This window comes from Natrix helvetica (assembly GCF_964273705.1).
Source record: "Natrix helvetica genome assembly, chromosome: 7".
Lineage (NCBI taxonomy): Eukaryota > Metazoa > Chordata > Lepidosauria > Squamata > Natricidae > Natrix > Natrix helvetica.
In genome coordinates, this window is record NC_138558.1 from 57,025,574 (window position 1) to 57,048,283 (window position 22,710).

Genomic DNA, 22,710 nt, shown 5'->3' on the forward strand with positions numbered 1-22,710 from the left:
AGGCCTGTGGAGTAGTAGAAACTTTTCTTTGCAATGAAGTGTACTAATCTTAAATAACATATGGATAAAAGTGATACTTGATGTATGAAAGAGGGAAAAGAAATAGATGTTGAAACAATTTTAAAGCTAACACGGAAACCAGAATGTATCAGATGGTTGTTAGTATTTTTAAACTTAATGATTTTAAAATTGCAAAATGATATTGTGTTCGTGAATTATAATTAAGATTCTTTAAATATCTTTAGTAATGCATTACATTCTAGCAGTCTTTATATATGCTTTTCCTTTCTGAATCACTGTGCTGATTGTAACATTTTAAATAAGGTTGAAGCTCCCAAAAGAGAGTACTGCCTTCCCTTCTTTATAGCTATATATTTTATATTGCATACATACATACATACATACATACATACATACATACATACATACATACATACTGATGTGGCAATAGTAACCATTACCCTAATGTGCATTCTCTTTCCAATTGGCATGCCCCAAACCCCTAATTTCTCATGCTAAGAAATGACTCAAAGAGGGGATGCCTAAGTGATATAGAAACAAGTTTTATATTGGAACAATATAAGATGTGGGAGGAAGGACCGGAGAGCTTATATATTGATTGTCATCTTAAAATAAGAAGACATTACTTAGACTTTTGGATAGCCAGGAATAGTAGAGGGGAAAAGGATTTCTAAACATGAGTTTGAAGATTACCAATCAGGTGGCTTCAGGAGATTTTCATAGATTAGGCTTGCCTTCTCCATTGTTACTTGTCATCAGAGAAACTCACTTTAAAGAAGAAAACGTTATGGAGTGCTTCAGATTCAGTTCCGACAAAGTAGGAGATTCAGTCATGACTTGTGCCAACCTCTTTATCAGCCCTGGCCATTTCTTTGTATATATGTGGATGAGGAAGCAAAGAATGGCTATATATGCTCTGCTTTATGTCACATGAACAGGAGGGAGGGGAGATTTGCCTAGAGCAGTCACAAGCATTCTGAGTCACTTCCCACCTGCCTCTCCCAAAAGGATGAGTTAGTGGATTTTTTTGCAAGCTTTTTCTTCACAGCCTTGATTTAATCCATTTTGGAAGGTGATCTTTCTTTTATTGACTTCTCCCCCTTATAGCAAATTTACTTTGCTTTGTTTCATATTTTATTTAATTATGCTAAAAGTGTCCTGATCCTCATTACGTAATTACATAATATTCTTTTAGTGGAAAGAATAAAAAAAATGCTTCAGATTACAGAGAAGTAAAGTATTGTCTTCAATTCTTTAATGCAACTTCATCTTTACTGGAATTGCATGGCTGCCTGCTGGTTCATGTTAGAAAAAAATTGCTGGTTTAAAGAGTTGCAAACAAATACTACATTGGCTTCTCTGTGTATTACAAAATGCCTTTCTGTCACTATCTCTGCACAGATATAGTAAAGTATTTTACACTATGAGTCTTTTCCTGGTAATGTGAAAAACAAGGTAAAGTTGTATAGAGATGGACTTTGTTTAGCAACCACAATTGGAACTGCCAACTTGGTTCTTAAGCAAAACAGACGGTAAGTGAAACTGTGATTGTGGTTATGATCTCACTTCAGCTTTTGCTTGCTTCACAGACCTTTGAAAGTCATAAATGTAGAATTAGTCACAATGTTACTTTTTCATTACTATTGCAGCTGTGAACAGTCACTGAATAATGAGGCAGTCATTAAGTGAGGACTGCTTGTAGTGCTGATCATAGCTGAAGAGTACCAAGTAAAATATTTAAGACCTGAAGAAGAAGTGTGTGTGTGTGTGTGTGTGACAGTGGTGGGTTCCGGATCCCGTTGCAACTGGTACGGTTGCAGCGCACACATGCGTACTTACCACCTGCGATGCTCTGCTACGCTTCCGTGACGCTCACGTCGCCGTACGCTCCGTGCGCGTGCACGGAAGCCCTGAAAACCTCAAATACCGGTAAGGAGCGCAGGTGGGCGAGTGGGTGGGCCCTCTGGAGCACCATACCGGAACAGTACCTGGTGTTCCCGGCAGGCACCGGTATGCCCGTACCGGGGCATATCGGTCGTAACCCACCACTGGTGTTTGTGTGTGTGAGAGAGTGAGTGAGTGAATGAATGCTCTCCTGAACATCGCTTCATCTGTTTATGAAGTAAAATGTACCAATTATTTATCTCAGTGGTATCCTGATTTGGAAGCTCTATGGGAAAGAGATTCGATGCTAGTCTTACAGTCTTTTAAAACATGATCACATTTTTATTGATATAAGCATCTACAGAATAGTTGCTAGGTTCCTTTCTAAACTGGGTTTTTTGGGGGGGAAAGGGAGGAGTTCTATTTTGTATCTGTTGCCTTTTCCTTTGTTTGTTTTATGGCATTATCTACTATTGATGGTCATTTGTTTCTTTAAAAAGCAGAAGTTGATGCAAATCTTATACACAAACAGACTACACACATACTAATAATTTAAGTTACATTTCAACCTTTTTATTTCCATCAGTTAATATTGTCTTCTATTTGATTTTCTCGGTGCCCATTCTTATAGTTAAGATATTATTTGTTGGACTGGTTTGAGAATTTTATGGATTTATGACGCTATAGTTTGCCAAATTCATTTATTATTAAGGTATTTGTTTTATAACAGTCAAACTTGTTTTAATCTCTTTGCATCATTTCAGTAGGGTTCTTGATAGTTGAGTTTCCAGAATCTTCTACATGAGTTGGCCATTGTTAGGTGGTTTTTCATCATTAATTGATAAGAATTATTAATTATTTATATCATGAGTTGAGGCACTAGGGATTATATAAAGAAAATGATGAAATTTATTCTCATATTATTGAATTCAACTCATTCACAAGACTCAACTTAGTACTTGGATTTAAAAAACAACAAAATACTGTTGTTGTAATTTGGGAAAGTACATAGATATCAAGCTGAAAAAAATGTGTATCGATTTTATTTTGTCATCTAAAACCTGAATGTCTCTTGGCTTTCTTATCAGTACGTTTGTACAAAGAAAGACAAGAAAATATAATCCTAGTTTATGTCAGTAATTTTGAGTTAGAGGAAGATATTTTGTTGATGAATTTTATAGTTTCATTTAAACAAATGCATATTTATCTATACATTAATATAGCAGTACCCAATCTTTTTGGCACCAGGGACTGGTTTTGTGGAAGACAATTTTTCCACAAACTAGGGGAAGATGGTTTTGCGTGCTACTTAGATCCTGCACATGTGCAGATGAAGCTTTGCTTACCTTGTGCGGCCTGGTTCCTAACAGGCCATGGATGGTACCAGTCTTCAGTCCAGGCTTTGGGGACGCTGAATTGATACAAACATGGACACTTGCTTGAATGTAGAGAACAAATGAAAGGGAGATAGAAAATGTTGCTACTTTGCCATCTCATAATCGCACAGACAGGAACACCATCTCTAAGTGTATAAAGCTCTTTCCTTATAAAAACGTGAAGATTCAGAACAAGCCTTCAAATAAAAGAACTATATTTTATATCACAGTATGCCTGCTCATTTTAATATGATTTGTGAAGCTGAAGTGTTTCTGCAATTCACTTTGGAATATGTGGTTTCAAAAGGACCTAAGAAAAAAATCATTCACTCATTCATTTTGAATATTGTGTTGTAAAATAAACTGTTAAATATTATTTACATTTTATTTTTTATGGATTTTTGAATTTTGTTTAGTGTGCTATTATTATTTGTACTTTAAAGCTCATGTGTCTTCTTCCCGAAAATCTTCATTTGTATTCTGTTGGGATTATAATACATTATTGTTATTTAAAGAACTGATGTAATTAATGACAAGTATAGGTTAAAAAGCACAAGCTCTGAAACTGTGGATTTAGTTGAAAAGTTTGCAGTAGTATGATAAACTAGTAATCCTTTTGCACCTTTTGCCTTTTATTGTTTTCAAAAGGAGCAACCACTGAGTCATTTATACAGGTTCTACATATTTACCTCTGTGCTTTTGTTTTGAATAGCAAGCTTTATGTTAGGCTGAGTACTACAGATGATGAAATTCATGTTCATGAAAAGTATATTACAGGTATAGATTGTAAAGCAATAACTTCTCCAAATAGGAGGAAAACTACCGTGCCAACTAGAACTGTACTTAGCACCCCAGATTCTGTTAACATTAAGATGATGCTGGGTTTTGAGTAAAGGCAGTGAAAAAAAAAATTCTGTTATGAATAGCCAAGAGTTTGCTCCTTCCAGCGATCTGTATAGTAGCACTGTCAGGCTGAGAGTAGCTCAGTTAATTTGCCTTACATATGGACTTACATATTATTTACTTTAGTTCCCTCCAATATAAATATTTTCTAGACATTTGACTATCTACTATGCCCAATTATAAAAATTCTAGTAATGCCTTGTGGTATTGCAACCCATTTGGGATTCTTCGGTATATCCTTTATGAAATTATTTTTGAAAACTATTCAGATATCTCAAAATCTAGAAAGAAGATAGTTGACTGAAACGAGCATCATATAGCATATGATTACCCTATTTCAGCAATTTCAATGGATCTCTATTAATAAACTCAGTTTGAGGTCAGGTTGATTGATAATTGTCTTCCTCATACATTTTAACTTATTGAGAGGAGTATTTTTTTCAGACCCATTCTGTATAAATGTTTGACAATAGAAGTATTTTTCAGTGAGAATTCCATGATACGTGAACTTTCTATTCAGGAAGTCTAGGTGAGTGCCATTTCTGCTGCCATTCTCTTTGGTCAAGCCTCCCCCCACTTTTCCCCTTCTTTCCCCTTTTCTTCCTTCTTTGAGCACCCACTCACTTATTCCCTGAAAGCTCTTTGAAGTCCTCCTTTCTTTTGAAAAACTGTCAATGTAAGTGTCAAGTTGGCATCTAGATGGAGCTTTTCAACTTGTCTTATTTTCTGAAGCCAGTTCTGATCTGAAGACAGGTTCTAATTGGTTGATTCTAAGATCTTATTTTCTTAGGATTATAAAAGGATATAAACTAAATTAGCAGATGCCACACTGAGAAAAGGAACTATGAAAGTTTATAAGAGTTCCAAATGCCAATTAGTTGAGAGTGGAAATCTGGTTCAGTTATTTAAGGAAGATTTCAGCCACTTGGTATCTCCCTGAACATTCCAGAAGGTGGGAGCATTGAACCTCTTTTATGTATGGTTAAGATAGATATCAAGACATACTCCTTGTAGCACTGAAGATATTTGTAAGCAGAGAGACTAGTCATGTGAACTCTAATCCTCATCACCATCTTACAGATGGTTAGAAAATGTACAATTGCTAGAAAACAAGTTATTATCTGTGGCCTGGCTGAGCTGCAGCAGACATCTTAGAGCCTCTGCCTGTTCAGATCACTGGAGCTGAGAGCTGTGCTACTTTTCTTCCTATTTTTGTTTGTATGAAGCAGAGAAAATGGAAACGATCCTTGGCTGATGTTGGGAGAATAAAAATATTGGAGCTTGTGGATTTTATTAACTTCTGATTTTCTCTAAATTTCAACATTTCTCCCTTAAGTCAACAAAACCAATCTGATAATATTCTGGGAATTTTGTAATTTTTGATACCACCTCTGTGGCCGCTAACTCTGTCATAAATTAATAGGGGGGGGGCAGGATTTAATATAATGTATGTGCAGTTTAGTCTGCTGTCTCTCCCCTCCTTCTTCCATTGCAACTTAAACACCTCAAGTATTTCTCATGCATAAAGTATTTTTGACACATAAAGGAAATGGATTACAGATTGTTTATGGTTGGCATTATACAGCTTTCTGTCACTAGATCTTCCTCCTTATATTATGATAGGCCCCAAGCTAGAATTTCCTCACCATTGAGATCCAGTCTTCTTCTTTAATTGTGGGCTTCAGTTAAGATCTGGTTATTCCGTCATGCACAAGAGGACAGATTGATGTAATTGAAAACAATGAGTTTAACATACAACCTCCTTCCTTCCTTCCTTCCTCCCCCCTGCCCTTATTTTTGATATTACAAAAATAACTTATGGGTGAGTTTATTTTTTGGGGGGGCACATGGGTTGATTATGTTTCTGATTATTAGCCAATCAGATTATTTAGGAATCAGCAACAGAGTAACAAAATAAATAAATTCAAGGTGCTAGTGCCATATATGTCTTGGACTTTCGAATATGTGGCATTATCCCCTCCAGGTAGAATCTGCCCACTTTACAGTCTACCAGGACATAGTGATTTGAATTATTGGACTCTTGGAGGCAGCTCCTTCAGTTTAGAATAGTTGGGTCAGCACTTGCTATTTTGTCATTTATGAAGCTGATTAAAAAGCAATCCTTTTCTATAGGAGATTCAATAAGGGAGATTTTATTGAGGACAGGAACAGATTTTGTTTTAAGGTTTTAATACTGAATTAATGCATGAATTTTTAAAATGTGTGGATATTGTAAACAGTCTAGAATCATTCAAATGGGTGACATACAAATATTTCCAGTAAGTAATCTATTTGGAAACTAAATTATTTTTATGATTTATATTTTATGCTTTTGAAGATTATTGCAATGGACTAAAACTAGTTATCTGGCTATTATCTTTTATTAAAATTATTTAATAACAATTATTACAAGTTTAGGAAATTATTTATATTAACATTGTGCTTACTATATTGTTTTAGTTTTAATGGTTGGCTATTACCCATTAGAAATTATATTATGTTGTGCTATATTATTTTATGCTGTTATGACGTGATATGATATTTGTTATGGGCTGTGGTTGAAGCACTTTAGCCAAGGATTGCTGGTTGGTAGAGCCCAGGAGGTCTCTTTCTACCATAGCACTGTGGAACATTCTCTATTCCGAGAGTAGAATAGGCCTTACCCTGCTAACATTTTGTAGGCCCCTAAAGTTCTGGTTAAGTGTGGGAAGGGTCCTGTCTCCTGGCTAACAGTGACTGTTGATTGTGGTATTTTCCTTAACTGAAAGTATTTTATTTTTTATATTTATATTGGGAGGAATTGTTTTTAATTTATTTTTAAAATGTTCATTATCCAGAGTCACTTGACAGGAGATACAAGTTCGGCAAAAAAATCAATGTATTGATTGATCGTAGGGGTCAGAAATTATCTTTATTTCTGTAACTAGTGATTAAAATTATAAAGCAGTATATGCAATTGTATGAAATAACTCCTCCCCCTCCCCCTCCTCCTCTCCCTGGAGAATTGTTAAAGGATCATATTTATTGGTGATTTTGGGACTTGTTTTCTCAATATACATTTCTGGAGGCCATTCGATTAATATAAATTATATGAAAATTAACCATTTATTTAAAGTAGCATTCCAATGTAAAATACTTTAATTGGATTTTATCCTATGTTGGGTATGTCTCTTTTCCATCTCTATAAATAAAATTAGGTCATTGTTCTGTAATCAGGTGTATTGACTCTTACCCTTTACTGAATCAGACAACTAAAATGTTATCTCAATGGGTCAGGTTCACTTAGTGACCAATTTGTTTAAGAACAGAGCTGCCAGTCCCCAATTGTGATTGCTAAATGAGGACTATCTTTACAGATTCTGTCAAAAGGCACAAGGTTTTTTTTTTAACTGTAGCTCATTTCCATTAGATATATGGAGTGCCTAGATTGATGTAGGATTTAATTTGGGGCAGAGATGGAAGGAAAGGAGGGCAATGGAGATTGGTTATGCTGATACAGGTACACATAGGACAGATTTAACAATTGTAAGGTATTAGAACACATTGTCGAGCCTTTTTGAGATTGCCTATAACCTTTCCACATATGTGAGTTCAGTGGTGTGTTAAACTTGCTTTTTCAAGATGGCTTGAGTTCTGCCATAAATTGTTCTTGAAATGCTCTGATGTTACATTTTCATTGTTTTGAGTTCTAATGTCAATCTGTACATTAATCCTTCTGCACAAAGCTGGTCTCCGTTATACATTTATATTGATTATATATTTATATTGTAGATAATGGCATATATCACAATAGAGGGAGACCGTGAAGGCACTTTAATCTTGTGCATACTCTTATTGGAACCTGTAATGATGTTGTTGTAGGTATGATGGCAAAGTAGACTTTCTTAGACAATTAGATGTCTTGTAAGATCTGGTTCCCATATTAAGGTTCTAGGGTCTGGTTCCCATGTTAATTTCATTGTCCTGTTGTTTATTGTTGCTTGTGAGAATTTGATTTAGAATGAGCAGTTTGGGCCTTCCATCAAGTGCTTGTGAAAGTGCAGGTTCATTGTCCAGTGGATGGTTTATTACTGTGTTTCCCCGAAAATAAGACAGGGTCTTATTTTCTTTTGACCCTCCAAATAAGGGGTTGGCTTTATTTTTGGGGAGGTCTTATTATTTTTCAGGTGCAGGAAGCAGCAAGCCCACCAGCCCCACCCTCTCTGTCCTACCACCTGCTTGCCTGCAGCCACAATGACCCAAGTTCTCCTTGTATCCTGGCCTTCGCCTGCCCTGCTTGCTGGCCGCAGAACAGCTGACTGTGCTGTTCTGGCCTCACGGAGGGGCTCTTCCTGGCAGAATGAACGAAAACACGCAAACACACACACACACACACACTCCCTCTCCAAGGCAGCCGCATCCCTTCGCTAGCTTGCTTTCCAGCTCCATTCTCCGCTCCATCTGCAGGAAAAGAAGAGTAGACTGTGTTCCTATGGAAAAAAAATGCCAGAAAATACCTCCCAAGTTCTCGCAAAAAATAAATTAAAAATCTCACGAAGTTGGAAGTAGTTGGAACTACTTTTCTTGCCCTGCACGTGGCAATGGAGAATGGAGCAGGAAAGCAGGTTAGTGGAGGGATGTGGCTGCCTTGGGGGGGGGGGGGGGTTAGGATCTTTCTGTCACACACTCACACACCATCCTTTCCTTGGGAACTCTGCACAGACACAGAGAAGGCTTCAGATAGAGCATTTAGGGGATGTAAAACGGCAAGATCGGGCTCTGCAATGCATTTCGACGGCTGACAGGAAGCTCACCTCACCTCAGATTACAAGAATTTGGGGTGAAACATGTGATGTAAAAGTGTGCACAAGCACAGTGTGTCACAGACTGCTTGTCAGAGGGCTCAAAGGCTGCACAGCTCAAAGTAAACCTTCGCTTACAGACTCTCACCGCTCTCGTCAACATGCGTGGGCCAAAATGTATGCCAAGTAGACCAACAAACAGTGGGCCGAGGTCATCTTCACTGATGAGAGCAATTTCTATTTGATTGTGAATCAGTGCAATAAGTATGTCAGAAGATTTCCAGCTGAAGAATTTAGGCCGTACTGCCTGAATCTGTGAAGCATCAATTGCACGTGATGATCTGGGACTGTATCACTGCTTCTGGTATTGGTTGGATACAAATCACGCAGGGAATCATGAATTCCAAGCAGTTTGTTGAAATCCTGGAAAAGACCATGCTTCCTTCAGCTCAGCAACTTGTAGGAAGAACTTTTACTTCCAGGATAACAACACTCCTTGTCATCGAGTCAAGTCATCCAGCAGTGGCTGAAGATACAATTGTGTTTGGCTCCTGGATTGGCCAGCTCAGAGCCTGGATTTGAACCCAATTGAGAACGTGTGAGCCAAAATTGGTTACAAAATAAGCAAGAAGCATCCGAGGACCAAGCAGGAGCTGATTTAATCCATTATTGCAGCCTGGCACCACATTGTCACCAAAGATTATGTGCAAAACAGTCTATGCCGAAGCGATGCCGCCTGATGATAAGCAATAAAGGCTGGCCAATTTCATATTAGTAACCATGTTTGTTTATCTAAACGGTCCTTTTCAGGGCCAAAAACAATAAAAATGTTAGCAAAAGACTAGCATTGGTAGTTGCTTAGTAATTGCAACACGTATGCCACTGGGTATGCATCAATTAATCTGTTTTCATAGTCATTGTAAGCATGCACTGTAAGCATGCAAGAAAATTCACAATCCCCATCCAAACAGCACCAAATTGCAAAAAGTTTATGCTTTTCACTTAAAAACCACCAGTATTTATTTAAATATAACAATATTTGCATAGCAGTTAGCATAAAATATCATAAAATAAATGGCCTAACCAAAAAATGTAAACCGTAAAGCGTGCAGGACTTTTTCACACAGCTGTATGTGAGGATAGAAGAGGAGTAGAATGTGTTTAAACATGCATTGAATGACTATAATACTGTAAATTTCCTTATTTGAGTAAATGCAGACCAAAGATGGAAAGTACAAGGGAATCAGTACTACTATTAATAGTAGCTGAATTTCTTTAGGTTCAGCTAGGAAATATCTGTGTTCTTGTTTGAAAATGTCCTTCAGCTGTTTGAAGACTTCAATTTGGGAACATTTCAGTTGAGCTGAGCGATGTCTCATTCTGTATACTGTTGTTCAATATTTGTGGTCCAGTCATTTATTCCATGCTTGGCTCAGTTCCCAAACAAAAAATGGTCAGAGAAGCAAATTGAGAGGAGGCACCAAATACTTTATTGTGTGTCAAAGAGTGGGTCAGAGTTGCTGGTACTTCTGGAAAGTCTAAGTACCATATAAGTATAAGATACGTTTGAGTATAAGATGCACCAAGATTTTGAAGAGGCAAATTTTAAAAAAAGGTTTTTTGCACTCTGCAGACCTCCCAAAAACGGCCCATTTTTTGCAAAAACGGCCCTGTTTTTTTAAAGGCATGCATAGCCTTTAGGAGGCTTGTAGAGTGTTTCTGGGGGCTGCCCCCCCCACATGAGCAAAAAAACGGCTGTTTTTTGCTAATTTCTGCCCTCCCCAGCCCCCAGGAGCACTCTGAAAGCTTCCTAAAGGCTATGCACGGCCATTTTGGTGAAGGGGCGGAGTTTCGGGAGGCAAAAAATGCTGTATTCAGTGTATAGGATGCACACAGATTTTTAGCCTTTTTTTTTGAGGGAAAAAGCTGTGTGTTATCCTCCGAAAAATACGGTAGCTAAGGTTCCCAGAAATTAGAAAAAAATGTACATCAGAATTCTCAATAAATTTGCACATACTTGGTACAAATAAATTTTCAGATATAAAACTTTTGAAAAATTTATTATCGTTATTGAATGCATAAGATTCATTTGTGCCATTAGAGCTTAAAGAAAATATTGCATGTTATACCAGTTTTTACATGCTTTTTCCAAAATAAAGGTTGGAGAATTTGTAAATCGTGTACTCTTTTTTTTAACAACAATTTTTTAAAATTATACTAATATGTGAGCAACACATGAAAAAGCATTGCTAAGTCTAAAATATTAGTACAGTAAGTCATCAATTTAAAATACTTTAGTTTAGCAGAATGTAGATGTAACAAACAACAAAACTTTCCCGCTAATATATCTCACCTAGTAGAAAAAATCTGTTTTATTGATTTTTTAAATAAATTTTGATAAATTGTATCAATATATCTTTTGTATAATGATGTTGTTGTTAAACAATGTAAATTGACTGAATATAAATTTGACTGTAATTAATATATAACACATAGCTTTTCCCTGATAAACTGAAGGTTACGGTACTTATAATGACTTTCTGTAGGCATCAGAAAGGATGGATACTTATTCCTGTAACTGAAATATTGTTTCTAGTTTTGTACAAATCATTTATATTTAAAAATTAACAGGGGCTCCACTCATATAAATCAGTACCTGCAATCTTAACTGCACTCATAATACTCCTATCAATTCTAAAACTCGTAATGATTTCAGTAGAAATTACTGCTAAATAGGGCTTATTGAAATGTCTGTTTTAGATATGCATATTCCTTTGTTTGAAAAACAATAAAGGTTGTTGCTGTTTAAGCATTCAAGATTTTCATCTATGAATATGAAGTATTGCATTTTAATATTTCTTCCCATATTCTTAAACCATGAATATACATAATAATTTGTTCATATCTTAGTAAAAACATTATTGTGAAGTTTTAAACATTTTATGAAATCTTTGCCATTATACAAAACCTAAAGATATGTTTCTCTTCTGTCCACAGCTACCTGCAGATTTTACAAAACTGCACCTCACTGACAGTCTGCACCCACAGGTGACCCACGTTTCATCTAGTCATTCAGGATGTAGCATCACTAGTGACTCTGGCAGTAGCAGTTTATCTGATATCTATCAGGTATGCTACAACTGTTTCTCATTCCCAATCTAAAGAGTTACAATCTTTACATTAAATGTCCTTGTTGTATTACTTTGCAAATCTAAGCAGAATTGTGAAATCAACCGTGTATTATGTTGATGACAAACAATTACTGACTATCCAGGTAGTAGCAACTGGTACTGAAAATTATTGAAAGATATAATTCAGCAGCATCAAGGATTAGAGCGTATCTTCTTACAGAAATGTATCTATCCATTAATTTTCAAGTTATATGAACATGTGTTGGAATTTTGAAGTTGAAAGTTTGATTCATATCTGGTTACAATTATCAGCAAGCATATTGTGGCTAAATAAAACTTAGAGATAATTTCTAGAAATTCCCCAGTTTTGTAGAACCACTCAACATTTATTCTTTTTATCAGCGAGTATAAATATTGTCTGAAGCTAACTAGCTCTTTCTATCTCATTGCTATTAGGAAAGATTAGGGTATATGCAAATACATATCTCCCAACCCATTTAAGAATATCCTGTGATTAGAGTCTATACATCATGTATTCCAACTTCCAGGCAATTCAGTTTCCACAATACAACATACAGTTTTAGACTCTGATATTTGGCCATTCCTTAGATGACTTCAGTAAAGGAGACTTCATTTTATCTTTAAGCAATCTTTCATGTGAAATGTCTCATGCTGTTAGGAAGTTCTCATACAAGTCAGTTGATAACTCCTTCTCTGAAATTTTAATGTCGTGCTATATCAAGGGGAAACTCTTCATTCTGCTTGCAGCTATCCAGTTCTTTTAACTATTTTTCATAGGACTTAGTTTTTATTTTGTTGTCATTCTTGTTAATTTTTGGGGGATGTGGGAGTCAGATTAGTCAAGTTTCACTTAAATGTGATGTTAAAAACTAAACAAAGTTCTTAACGTGCAACCTAATTCGTTAATTGAAGAGAACAAAAATCTACTTTATGTTTACTATTTTTTTTATTCACCCAATTTAAGCATTGGTTTAGTTATAAACCAGAATTTTATGTTACTAACTTACATTCAACTAACAATTGATTCAAACATCTATATCTTTACAGCTGCTGATAGCTTATCAGTTTTCCCATACCTTATATTCATGATGATAATGATGAAGTTTTAAATTTAGGGTTTGAGCATGCAGAACTATTTTGGTCATCTTCAGTATTACCTATCCCTTCCACTTGTATGGTTTCAGATTTGATAAACACCCTCTATCTTTTCATCAAAATCTCCCTCAAGATTGAACCACTGCCAGTAATGACTCCTTGTGGATTTAGTTGTTTAAATAGCTGTGAATCCATCTAACGGTAATGGCCTCCAACTCTTTTCCCCCCTATTTAATCAGCAAGCATATATTAGAAAATCTCAGAATCAATGTTCTTTGCATTCTAAATATTCACTGCACTAGCTACTGTAAACTTGATGAACCACTGCTTGCTTTTATTATTATATTTAGTATATGCTCAAACCAGCTAGACATTTTCCTGACCTACCAAAGCATAACTGTAAGACACAGACTAGATATAAATGTTAATTTGGCCATTCCTTAGATGACTTCAGTAAAGGAGATCGCATCCTGCCCCATACATCCCTACGACCAATCCGCTCACACAGAGAGGGACTTCTCCGGGTGCCGTCCGCTAAACAGTGTCGGGGGGCGACACCCAGGAGCAGGGCCTTCTCTGTGATGGGCCCAGCCCTGTGGAATGACCTCCCCCTTGACATCAGGATTACTTCCGATCTCTGCTCCTTCCGTGTAAAGCTCAAGACCCACCTTTTTAAATTTGTAATTTTACTATGGGGTATTTTTAATGGTTAATTTTATTATTATTATCGTGATGTATGTAATTGCTACCTCCTCCGTGTATGTATATGTATGTGTGTATGTGTATGTTTATATGTATTTATGTATGTTTTTTATTGTACGCTGCCCCGAGTCCCTTGTGGAGAGGGAGCGGCTAACAAATTAAATTATTATTATTATTATTGTTATTATTATTATTATTATTATTATTATTATTATTATTATTATTATTATTATTTAAAATAAGAAAAAAAATGGTAAGAGAACACCTGTCTGATCTTGATGAATACAAATCACCAGGACCTGACAGAAAAATTCCGGAGGACCGGGGAACTACCAGAGGACTGGAAAAGAGCTGATGTGGTTCACATCTTCAAAAAAAAAAAAAAGGGGGGGGGGGCGCAAACAGACCCAGGAAACTACAGACCAATCCAGCCTAACATCAATACCCAGGAAGATACTGGAAAAGATAATAAAAAACAGATCTGCCAACATCTAGAAATGAGTAAAGCAATAACTAAGAGTCAGCATGAGTTTGTTAAAAGTAGATCATGCCAAACCAGTCTTATTTCATTCTTCAACATAATGACGAAATTAGTAGACCAGTGAAATACTGTAGACATAATATACTTAGACGTCAGCAATGCATTTGACAAAGTAGACCACAACCTACTTCTTGGTAAGCTAGAAAAAAGTGGGATCGATAGTATTCACCACCAGATGGATTTGTAACTGGCTGACAAACAATACTCAACAAGTAGTCTTTAATGGTACTACGTCTATATAGACGGAAATAAGCAGTGTGGTACCACAAGGTTCTGTCTTAGGCCAGTACTTTTCAATATCTTCATAAACAACTTAGATGAGGGAATAGAAGGGGAATTAACCAAATTTGCAGATGATACTAAGCTGGCATGAATAACCAGCACCCGAGATCCGTGATGGCAAACCCATGTATGCCGGAAGTGGCACACAGAGCCATCATTCCAGGCACGCCTGCTGTCACCCATTGCTCTTCCAGGTTTGCTCACACCAGCCAGCTGGTCTTCGTGCCCATATGCGCACGCCAGAAACTGGAAGCTCAGTTTTCCAGCGCAGGGAACTGCTCTTCCAGTTTCCGGTGCTTCCCCGTGTGCGCTCCTGTTTTGGCACTCAGTACTGAATAGGTACACTAACACTGCCCTAGATGTTAGGCTCAAGATCCAGATGGATCTTGATAGATTTGAACACTGGGCCCTATGTAACAAAATGAAATTCAATGTAGAGAAAAGTAAAGTCTTACACTTAGACAAGAAATACAAAAAGTGGATGTATAGATTGGGTAATACCAGGCTTAATAGCAGTAACTGAGAGAGGGATCATGTATTCTTAATGGACAACCAATTAAATATGAGCCAACAGTGTGCCACCACAGTCAAAAAAAGCCAGTGCAATCCTAAATTGAATTCTATTTTTATATTTTTAATTAATAAAATTGGAAAAAAAATAAACTTCCATTTTTCTTATGTCTCTATAGTATTTAGTAATTTCTGCTGTTTAAAAAAATAGGAAGGTGGCCTGGGAAGTTATAAATGGAAAAATCAAAGTCAATTGGGCATTGGTTATGTGTTGAAAAAATGGTCGAGGTATCCCAGAAAAGGAGCATTGGGCAGAACGAATGAGCAGCTGTCGGGCCATAAAGCTGAGAATGAGAAATTAGCGTCTGTATAGCTATAATAGATAGTGGCAGGTTGTGATGTCTGGGATTCTTGTTGAGATAGGAGGGGATTTGGGACTGCATGTGCTGCCACTGATCTAGTATACTCGTATATCCCATTGTACTTCAACAATAACAACAACAACAAACCTTTGAAGGCTGTGGATATCTTTAATAAAATTATCATCATAAATATATCTCAAAACATAAAAGTGATTTATTGAAATATAATCTTTTCAAATATCACTGTTGCTTCTGAACTTTCACTAAAGTAAGTTTGGTCCTTAATATTTACAACATGTTGGGATTTTTACTTTAGGACTTATTTTTGGCAAACATATAAAAAGTAATACATCAAATCCATTAATTTAATGTTTTGATAACATCATAGAAATCCTTTGTTCTAAATTTTATATTATCATTTTAGGCCACAGAAAGTGAAGCTGGTGACATGGACCTGAGTGGATTACCAGAAACAGCAGTAGATTCTGAAGATGATGATGATGAAGAAGATATTGAGAGGGCTTCTGATCCTTTAATGAGCAGAGATATTGTTAGAGACTGTCTAGAAAAAGATCCAATAGACAGGACAGATGATGATATCGGTAAGCTACCATTGACACCAAAAAGAAGGAAAGGAGGATATAAAAACCGAACAACTTTTGATGAGATATTTTCTGTTTCAGAATGTAACTGAAGCAAATTATTTCCATGAATCAAAATAGAATTAACAAAACAAAATTCTAAATGTCCGAAATGAACATGTATATGCATGCAGTGATAAAACCTGTTGGTTTTTCCACTCCATTCTCTCCATTTCTATCACATTCAGTCTTTACTGAAAATATTTAAGGATTCGTATTTTTTGCTTCGGAAGTTTTCAATGGTAGAAGTAGAGCTTGAAATACACTAGAACTTTAAGCATTTAACTTTAGTATCTCACGCACACACATACATGCATATATAAAATTAAAAAGGTCAATTAAACTAATGCAAACCAATATAAAGTAAGAAAAAGAAAAGAAATCAACAAGAAAGCTTAATGTGCAAGAAATATAAAAGTAAATATACAAGAAAGAAAAAAGGTACATAGAAATGGCTTCCAATCCTCACAGCAGTTATAAATCCAATTATAAATGTATTTCTTTCTCTATGGTTATAACATGATGGTCTTCTTTCTATAATGTATTGTGTTTAATCATCAAAACCATAAATCATAAGCTCATTTTTTTTCTTTTTTATGAAAAAAAAGTCAAGAGGTTTCCAGTGAGCAATAAAATTATTTTCTCTCATAAAGAAGTCAATTTAGCTATCTTGGCAAGTCCTACCTTCACCAACCATTCCTCCATTGTGAATGATATTGAAAATTTCTGTCTTTATGCATACAACAATCTAGCTGCAGTTATGGTTTTTAAAAACAAAGTTTCATGACTTTTTTCACATCAATTTCAAAAGAAAAAGCCTGTGGTTTTAATTGTATATTAATTTTTAAAAGCATCTTGAATCAGTATATCTGTTTGAATCCAAAATTTTAGACATTTTTGTATATCTACCAAACATGATAAAATATTTTTATTGTTCACATTTCTAACTTTGGGATGACTTTGTACATTCTAGAAAATTTCTCTGGTGACATACAGTATACCAACAATATATAAATTTATAAAAAAATTATCTTTAAGTTTATAGCATAGTGTAAATTTCAATTTTTTCAACCATATATTTTCCATTGTCGCCGCTGTATATTTGTCCCACCTGTATATTGTTCCACCAAAATTTTAAGCATACTTTATCATACATTATTTCTCCTATTCTTCTTTTCAAATTTAAATTAAAAAATTACATTTTAGCAATTACATGTTTATCATTTGTACATAATTCTGTTTCACATTCAGTCTTACAATGTTCAAAACCATACATCCTTTTATCTACTTTAAATATTTCTAATAACTGTAAGTAAAAAAAATCTGACAACTATATCAACCTACCACCAATTCTCTTGATTTTATTTTACTTTCCTATTGACAACATTCTAATATTTCTTTGAGCCATTGGTATTTGCTTCTTAACGTGCCTAAAAATGATACTTATTCTTAAAGCCATAAGGTTTTAAGGCACACCTGGGTTTGTATCTATTCTATATTCTCAGTTTGGCACCTCTAACAAAATGATTATAAAAAGGCACATTAACATTGCCTTTGTTGTACCACAAACATCTATGCCACTTAAATATCAGATCATGTCCTTATAACTGCAAATCCTTATATTTCAAAGCAGCACTCACTCTCCGTTTCAAACAAGGTACAAAATACAGTTTCAAATCAGGTAGACCTCAAGCCTCCTCTTTCCTTTGCAATTTGTAGCACCTTATATTTAACTCATTTTGTTTGGCCAAATTTAAATATACTCTTCTGTCACTTTTTAAATGGTAGATCAATTGTCAAGACAAGTTTTGTCTAAAACAAAATCATTAATCTAAGCAAGACATTCATTTTTATCACATACATTTTCTTCAGCAATGACAGTTGTAGTTTTTCCCATCTTCCATCTAAAAATGTTTTTTAGCTTCATTTCATGTCATAACAGTTATTTTAAAATAACATAGTTTACATTTGCCATGGTGATAATCAGATCTGTTATATTCTTTTCAATCTTAAAACCTATTTTATTTGCCAGTTCTGCTTCATCTGTATTTTTAATATCTACTTCTATTTGGTAATCTTGAAACTTGCTAATGCACCAAATTCTTATAATTTCCTTTTAATGTTTCAATTCCCTTTAATGGATCTTCCCAAATCAACACCAAGTCAATCTTTAATTTACAAGTTTATTTTGTAATCTTTTCTCCCACAATCCTGTCATCTTGCCTTATGTCTTTGTCCAGTATTTCAAGAACCAAATAAACAGAACATGCGTTGATGGCCTGTTTTGTTTCTTTTGTATTTCACATGTTTTGTTAGACCGCCATTAATAACTATTTGTGCTTTCTGTGAAGTGTAAATCAATATTACCCATTTTTAAAGTACTCTCCAAAATTCTTCATAGCTCAAAATCTTGTATAGGAAAACACAGTTCAAATTGTCAAAGGGTTTTTTCCCCTGAATGTAAGAAAATCAGTGCAGTTTGTTTTTCATTATGATGATTCAAGTATTCCAGAATATTTTAAGGTTGTGCTTTAACTGTTTTTTTCTGTAAACACCTACCTTGATACGTATGAACAAACTCTTGCAAAATTATTTTCAGTTTGCCAGCTAAAGTTCTTGTGAATAACTTGTAGTCAGTATTCAATAATGATACTGGTCTACAGTTTCTTGTTAAAGTCAACATTTGTTCCTCTTTAGGTGTTAGTGGTATTTTGGCCTCTTTCCAAATTTCTGCATCTTTCTTCCCTATAAGATAGAGTTCATCATGTTTTATAAAGGTTGTAAAAGTTAATCCTCGAAACAATTATAATAAGAACCTGATCATTCATCTAGTCCAGGCACTGCTCCTGATTTAATATTTTTATAGCTTCAGAATCTTCCGCTATAGGTCCATTCATAATCTCTCTCCTTCTCTGTAATACTTCATAAATTTTCTTTGAATTTTATCTATTTTTTCCTCAAGAGAGATGTCATTTCCTTTATACAACTTGGAATAATATTGATGAAATACTTTTTGTGTGGCTGTATCCATTAATACAATACCTGCCTCTTGTAGTTTCAATTCATTTTGTTTTCCTTTTTTTGTAATTTATATGCCAACCACTCCTTTGGTTTGTTTGCAAACTCAGTTTATTTTTTGGTTTATATATTTTGTTTTTATTTTATTTCTTCTATTGTTAAGTTACAGTTTTCTTAAAGCTGGGGAATCAGGCAACATTTATTATCTATAGTATTCATTATCTATACAACTAGTCATATAGTTTTTATTATCTATGCTATTAAGATTCTTGTATCTGTAACTTTTAGCTGAGCAAAACAGTGCATCATAGGGAAAAACTTTTTCACACAAAATACCTCAAATGGGTAACTTACAAAATGTGTCACAATCCAGGACCCATTACGTCTCTGGAATTTTAAAGAACTTTTCCAATACATTAGAGGCTCTGCCATTGTTGAAGGTATTGAGGAAGCTGATAAGGAATCTGATAGCCCTAAATTAATAACACAACAGGTCAAGAAGAAACTAGGTATTTTTATTATTAAAATAAAATATATATTTAATAACATGAAAAATATTGAGGGGAATATATTTTTCCATGTCTGTTTTATGAACCAAAATTATCAGAAGATTGTAATTATAAATAATAATATAAAAATATAAGCATAGTCAAATAACATTAATGAGTCTTCTAAAATATTAAATGCTTTTGGGATGTGTGTGGAAACATATTTGCTTGCTTGCTATAAATCACACTCAGCATTCTAAGTAAAAAGCAAGATCATAATCTTACATCTGACAGAATATACATTTTTTTCCAGCAAGTATAACATTCTATTAAGATAAAACTGATCTGAATGCCATTTGAACCAATAATGTCTATCAGTAAGTGGGTCCTATTAACCTAATATATGCCCAATATGCTAGAAAGGTTTATACACATGAAATTTGTTTTTTTTTTCTAAACATGATTCATTTATTTTTTTAAAAGTTGTGAAATGGCTTTTTTATTTTTAATATTAGTTTAAACAGTTTGTGGCAAAACTATATATATATATATATATATATATATATATATATATATATATATATATATATATATATATATATATATATATATATATATATATATATATATATATATATATATATATATATATATATATATATAATACAATAGATGGAATATTTTAATTATCTTTAGTAAGATTACGTTGCACGTACGTATATAACTGCTATATTTTCTTTTCTAGAACAACTCTTGGAATTCATGCATCAATTACCAGCTTTTGCTAACATGACAATGTCAGTGAGAAGAGAACTTTGTGCTGTGATGGTATTTGCAGTTGTAGAAAGAGCAGGAACCATTGTTCTAAATGATGGAGAAGAAGTAAGTAGTATTTGTAGCTTCTTCTCAAGTAACAAATTTATTTCAGTTTACTTCATATAATAAATACATTATTCATAAAAATCATAGATACATTGCTGAACATAAAATACATGCATTGGGTTACAGTATTGACATTAAAATGATCGATACACCATTTTTGTATGTATTATGAAAATGAATTTCTTCATTCAAATATAAATACATCTCTGAGTAGGTACCACAGGTAATTTGAAATGTATGTGATTAAAATACTGGGATTCTCTATCCAGTTCTTACTTTGTGTAGATTATAGCAGAAGTAAATCTAACCGTAAATAAGCAGTGTGGCTATAAAGCACAACTACATAACTTTGTGACAGCAATTCCTACAGTTCTGGCTCCCATTGTTAACTGAATGCCATAATCATTAGATGAGACAACTTTCTGCTGGCTTCCCACAGCTAAAATCAGCTTGCAACTGAAAGTTACAAGTTTCAGGCTGACAAGCAGGCTGAGGGAAAGAGCAAGAGTAGAGCTGGGTTTCTGCCGGTTCACCCCGGATCGGGCGAACCGGTAGTGGTGGCAGTGGGAGGCTCCATCCACCCGCCCAGACATTTCTGCAAACAGGTAGTAAAATAAATTGAAACCCACCACTGAGCAAGGGGGTGTATGGGGGAGAATCAGGTAGGGGTATGCCAATGCAGGGGAGGGTATGAGAGGATGCACAAGAGATGTGGAATGGGTTGAAGTGGATGCAAGAGTGTGCAAGTGATATAACATGAGTCAGGGACAGTGCATAAAATTGTGAGGGTGTCTGTGAGAAGCTTGGGTCAGCATGAAGCGGAGACATGGGGAAATGCAGCACAGGTCAGGAAAAATGCATTAGGATGCAAGGGAGTACATGAGAGGCGAGACGTGAGTCGCACAGGTGCTACAGGACTGTGAGTGGCTACTATGTTGAAAATGCAGAGGGACTAAGGTAGGGTACAGGGTGTGGGGGAGACTGAGCCCAGTGACATGGGACATTCATTGCCAGCTTCCCCATTGATTTCTGGGGAAGCCTGCAGAGAGAGTTGCAAATGGCAATCATGTCATCATGGAGTGCTGTAGCCATTTGTAAATATATATCAGTTGCCAAGCATCCACGTTCAGATCACGGGATGCTGGGATGGCCAGAACTCTGAGGACTGGTTATAATTATAATTCATTGCCGCCGTAACTTCGAACATATGAATGTCCATATATTGGGGACTATTATTTTATTTATCCAGGAAATAGCTCAAAAATGAGACCAGAATATCGTTGGATATCTTTATTTTTTGTCGACTGAATGTGTAAATTAGGTATTTAATTGGACTTAATTAGGTATTTAATTGGACTTTCTTCACCTAAAAATTTGTATCCTATGTGAATCAGTGTATTCCCCCCCCACCCCCCCTATTTGCAAGCATTTATTAGAAGAAAACTGAAAATGAAGTTTTATCTTGCTTATCTGAAATAATGTGCTTTGTTTTTAGCTTGATTCCTGGTCTGTTATTTTGAATGGTTCTGTAGAAGTAACATATCCAGATGGAAGAACAGAAATATTATGCATGGGAAACAGTTTTGGTGTTTCTCCGACTATGGACAAAGAATATATGAAAGGAATCATGAGAACCAAAGTGGATGACTGCCAGGTAGAATTCGAAATCTGAGTGAACCATTAGAAGAGTTTACAAATTTATTATGATTGGACATTATTAAATTTCTGTGCCTTTTGTGTTTCACCCCACTGCTGGCAGAAATAGAATTTTGTCCTTTCTTTTCAATTATAAGTTTCATCCTATGTCTCCTGAATAACCTTCTATATATACATATTACAGACTGCCTAGTTGTCTGAATCTTACTACATCTATATATCAGTATGTTCTTGGAGCCACCATTCATAAGCGTATATGTGTTTGATGCTCCAGAAAAACTGTCTATATTTTTTTCAGAAATGCATTGTGTTCTCTCTAACATTTCCCTAACTAGGCACTTCCCTCTGCATGACTAATTCCCCACCTAGCACAGGTAAAAAGTCCACATATCTGGAAGATGCCATATTTGCATTGA

General features: G+C 35.1%; 1 protein-coding gene across 3 annotated transcripts in view; it reads left to right on the forward strand.

The window, feature by feature from the left end:
- Nucleotides 1–22,710, forward strand: part of RAPGEF2 (Rap guanine nucleotide exchange factor 2) — a 190,520-nt gene that overhangs the window by 117,994 nt on the left and 49,816 nt on the right. For all 3 annotated transcript variants that reach the window (XM_081959660.1, XM_081959662.1, XM_081959661.1), the window contains exons 7-10: nt 11,963–12,094; nt 16,034–16,211; nt 20,502–20,638; nt 22,134–22,292. In XM_081959660.1, coding sequence (XP_081815786.1) covers nt 11,963–12,094; nt 16,034–16,211; nt 20,502–20,638; nt 22,134–22,292 — 606 coding nt within the window. The remainder of the gene's footprint in view (nt 1–11,962; nt 12,095–16,033; nt 16,212–20,501; nt 20,639–22,133; nt 22,293–22,710) is intronic.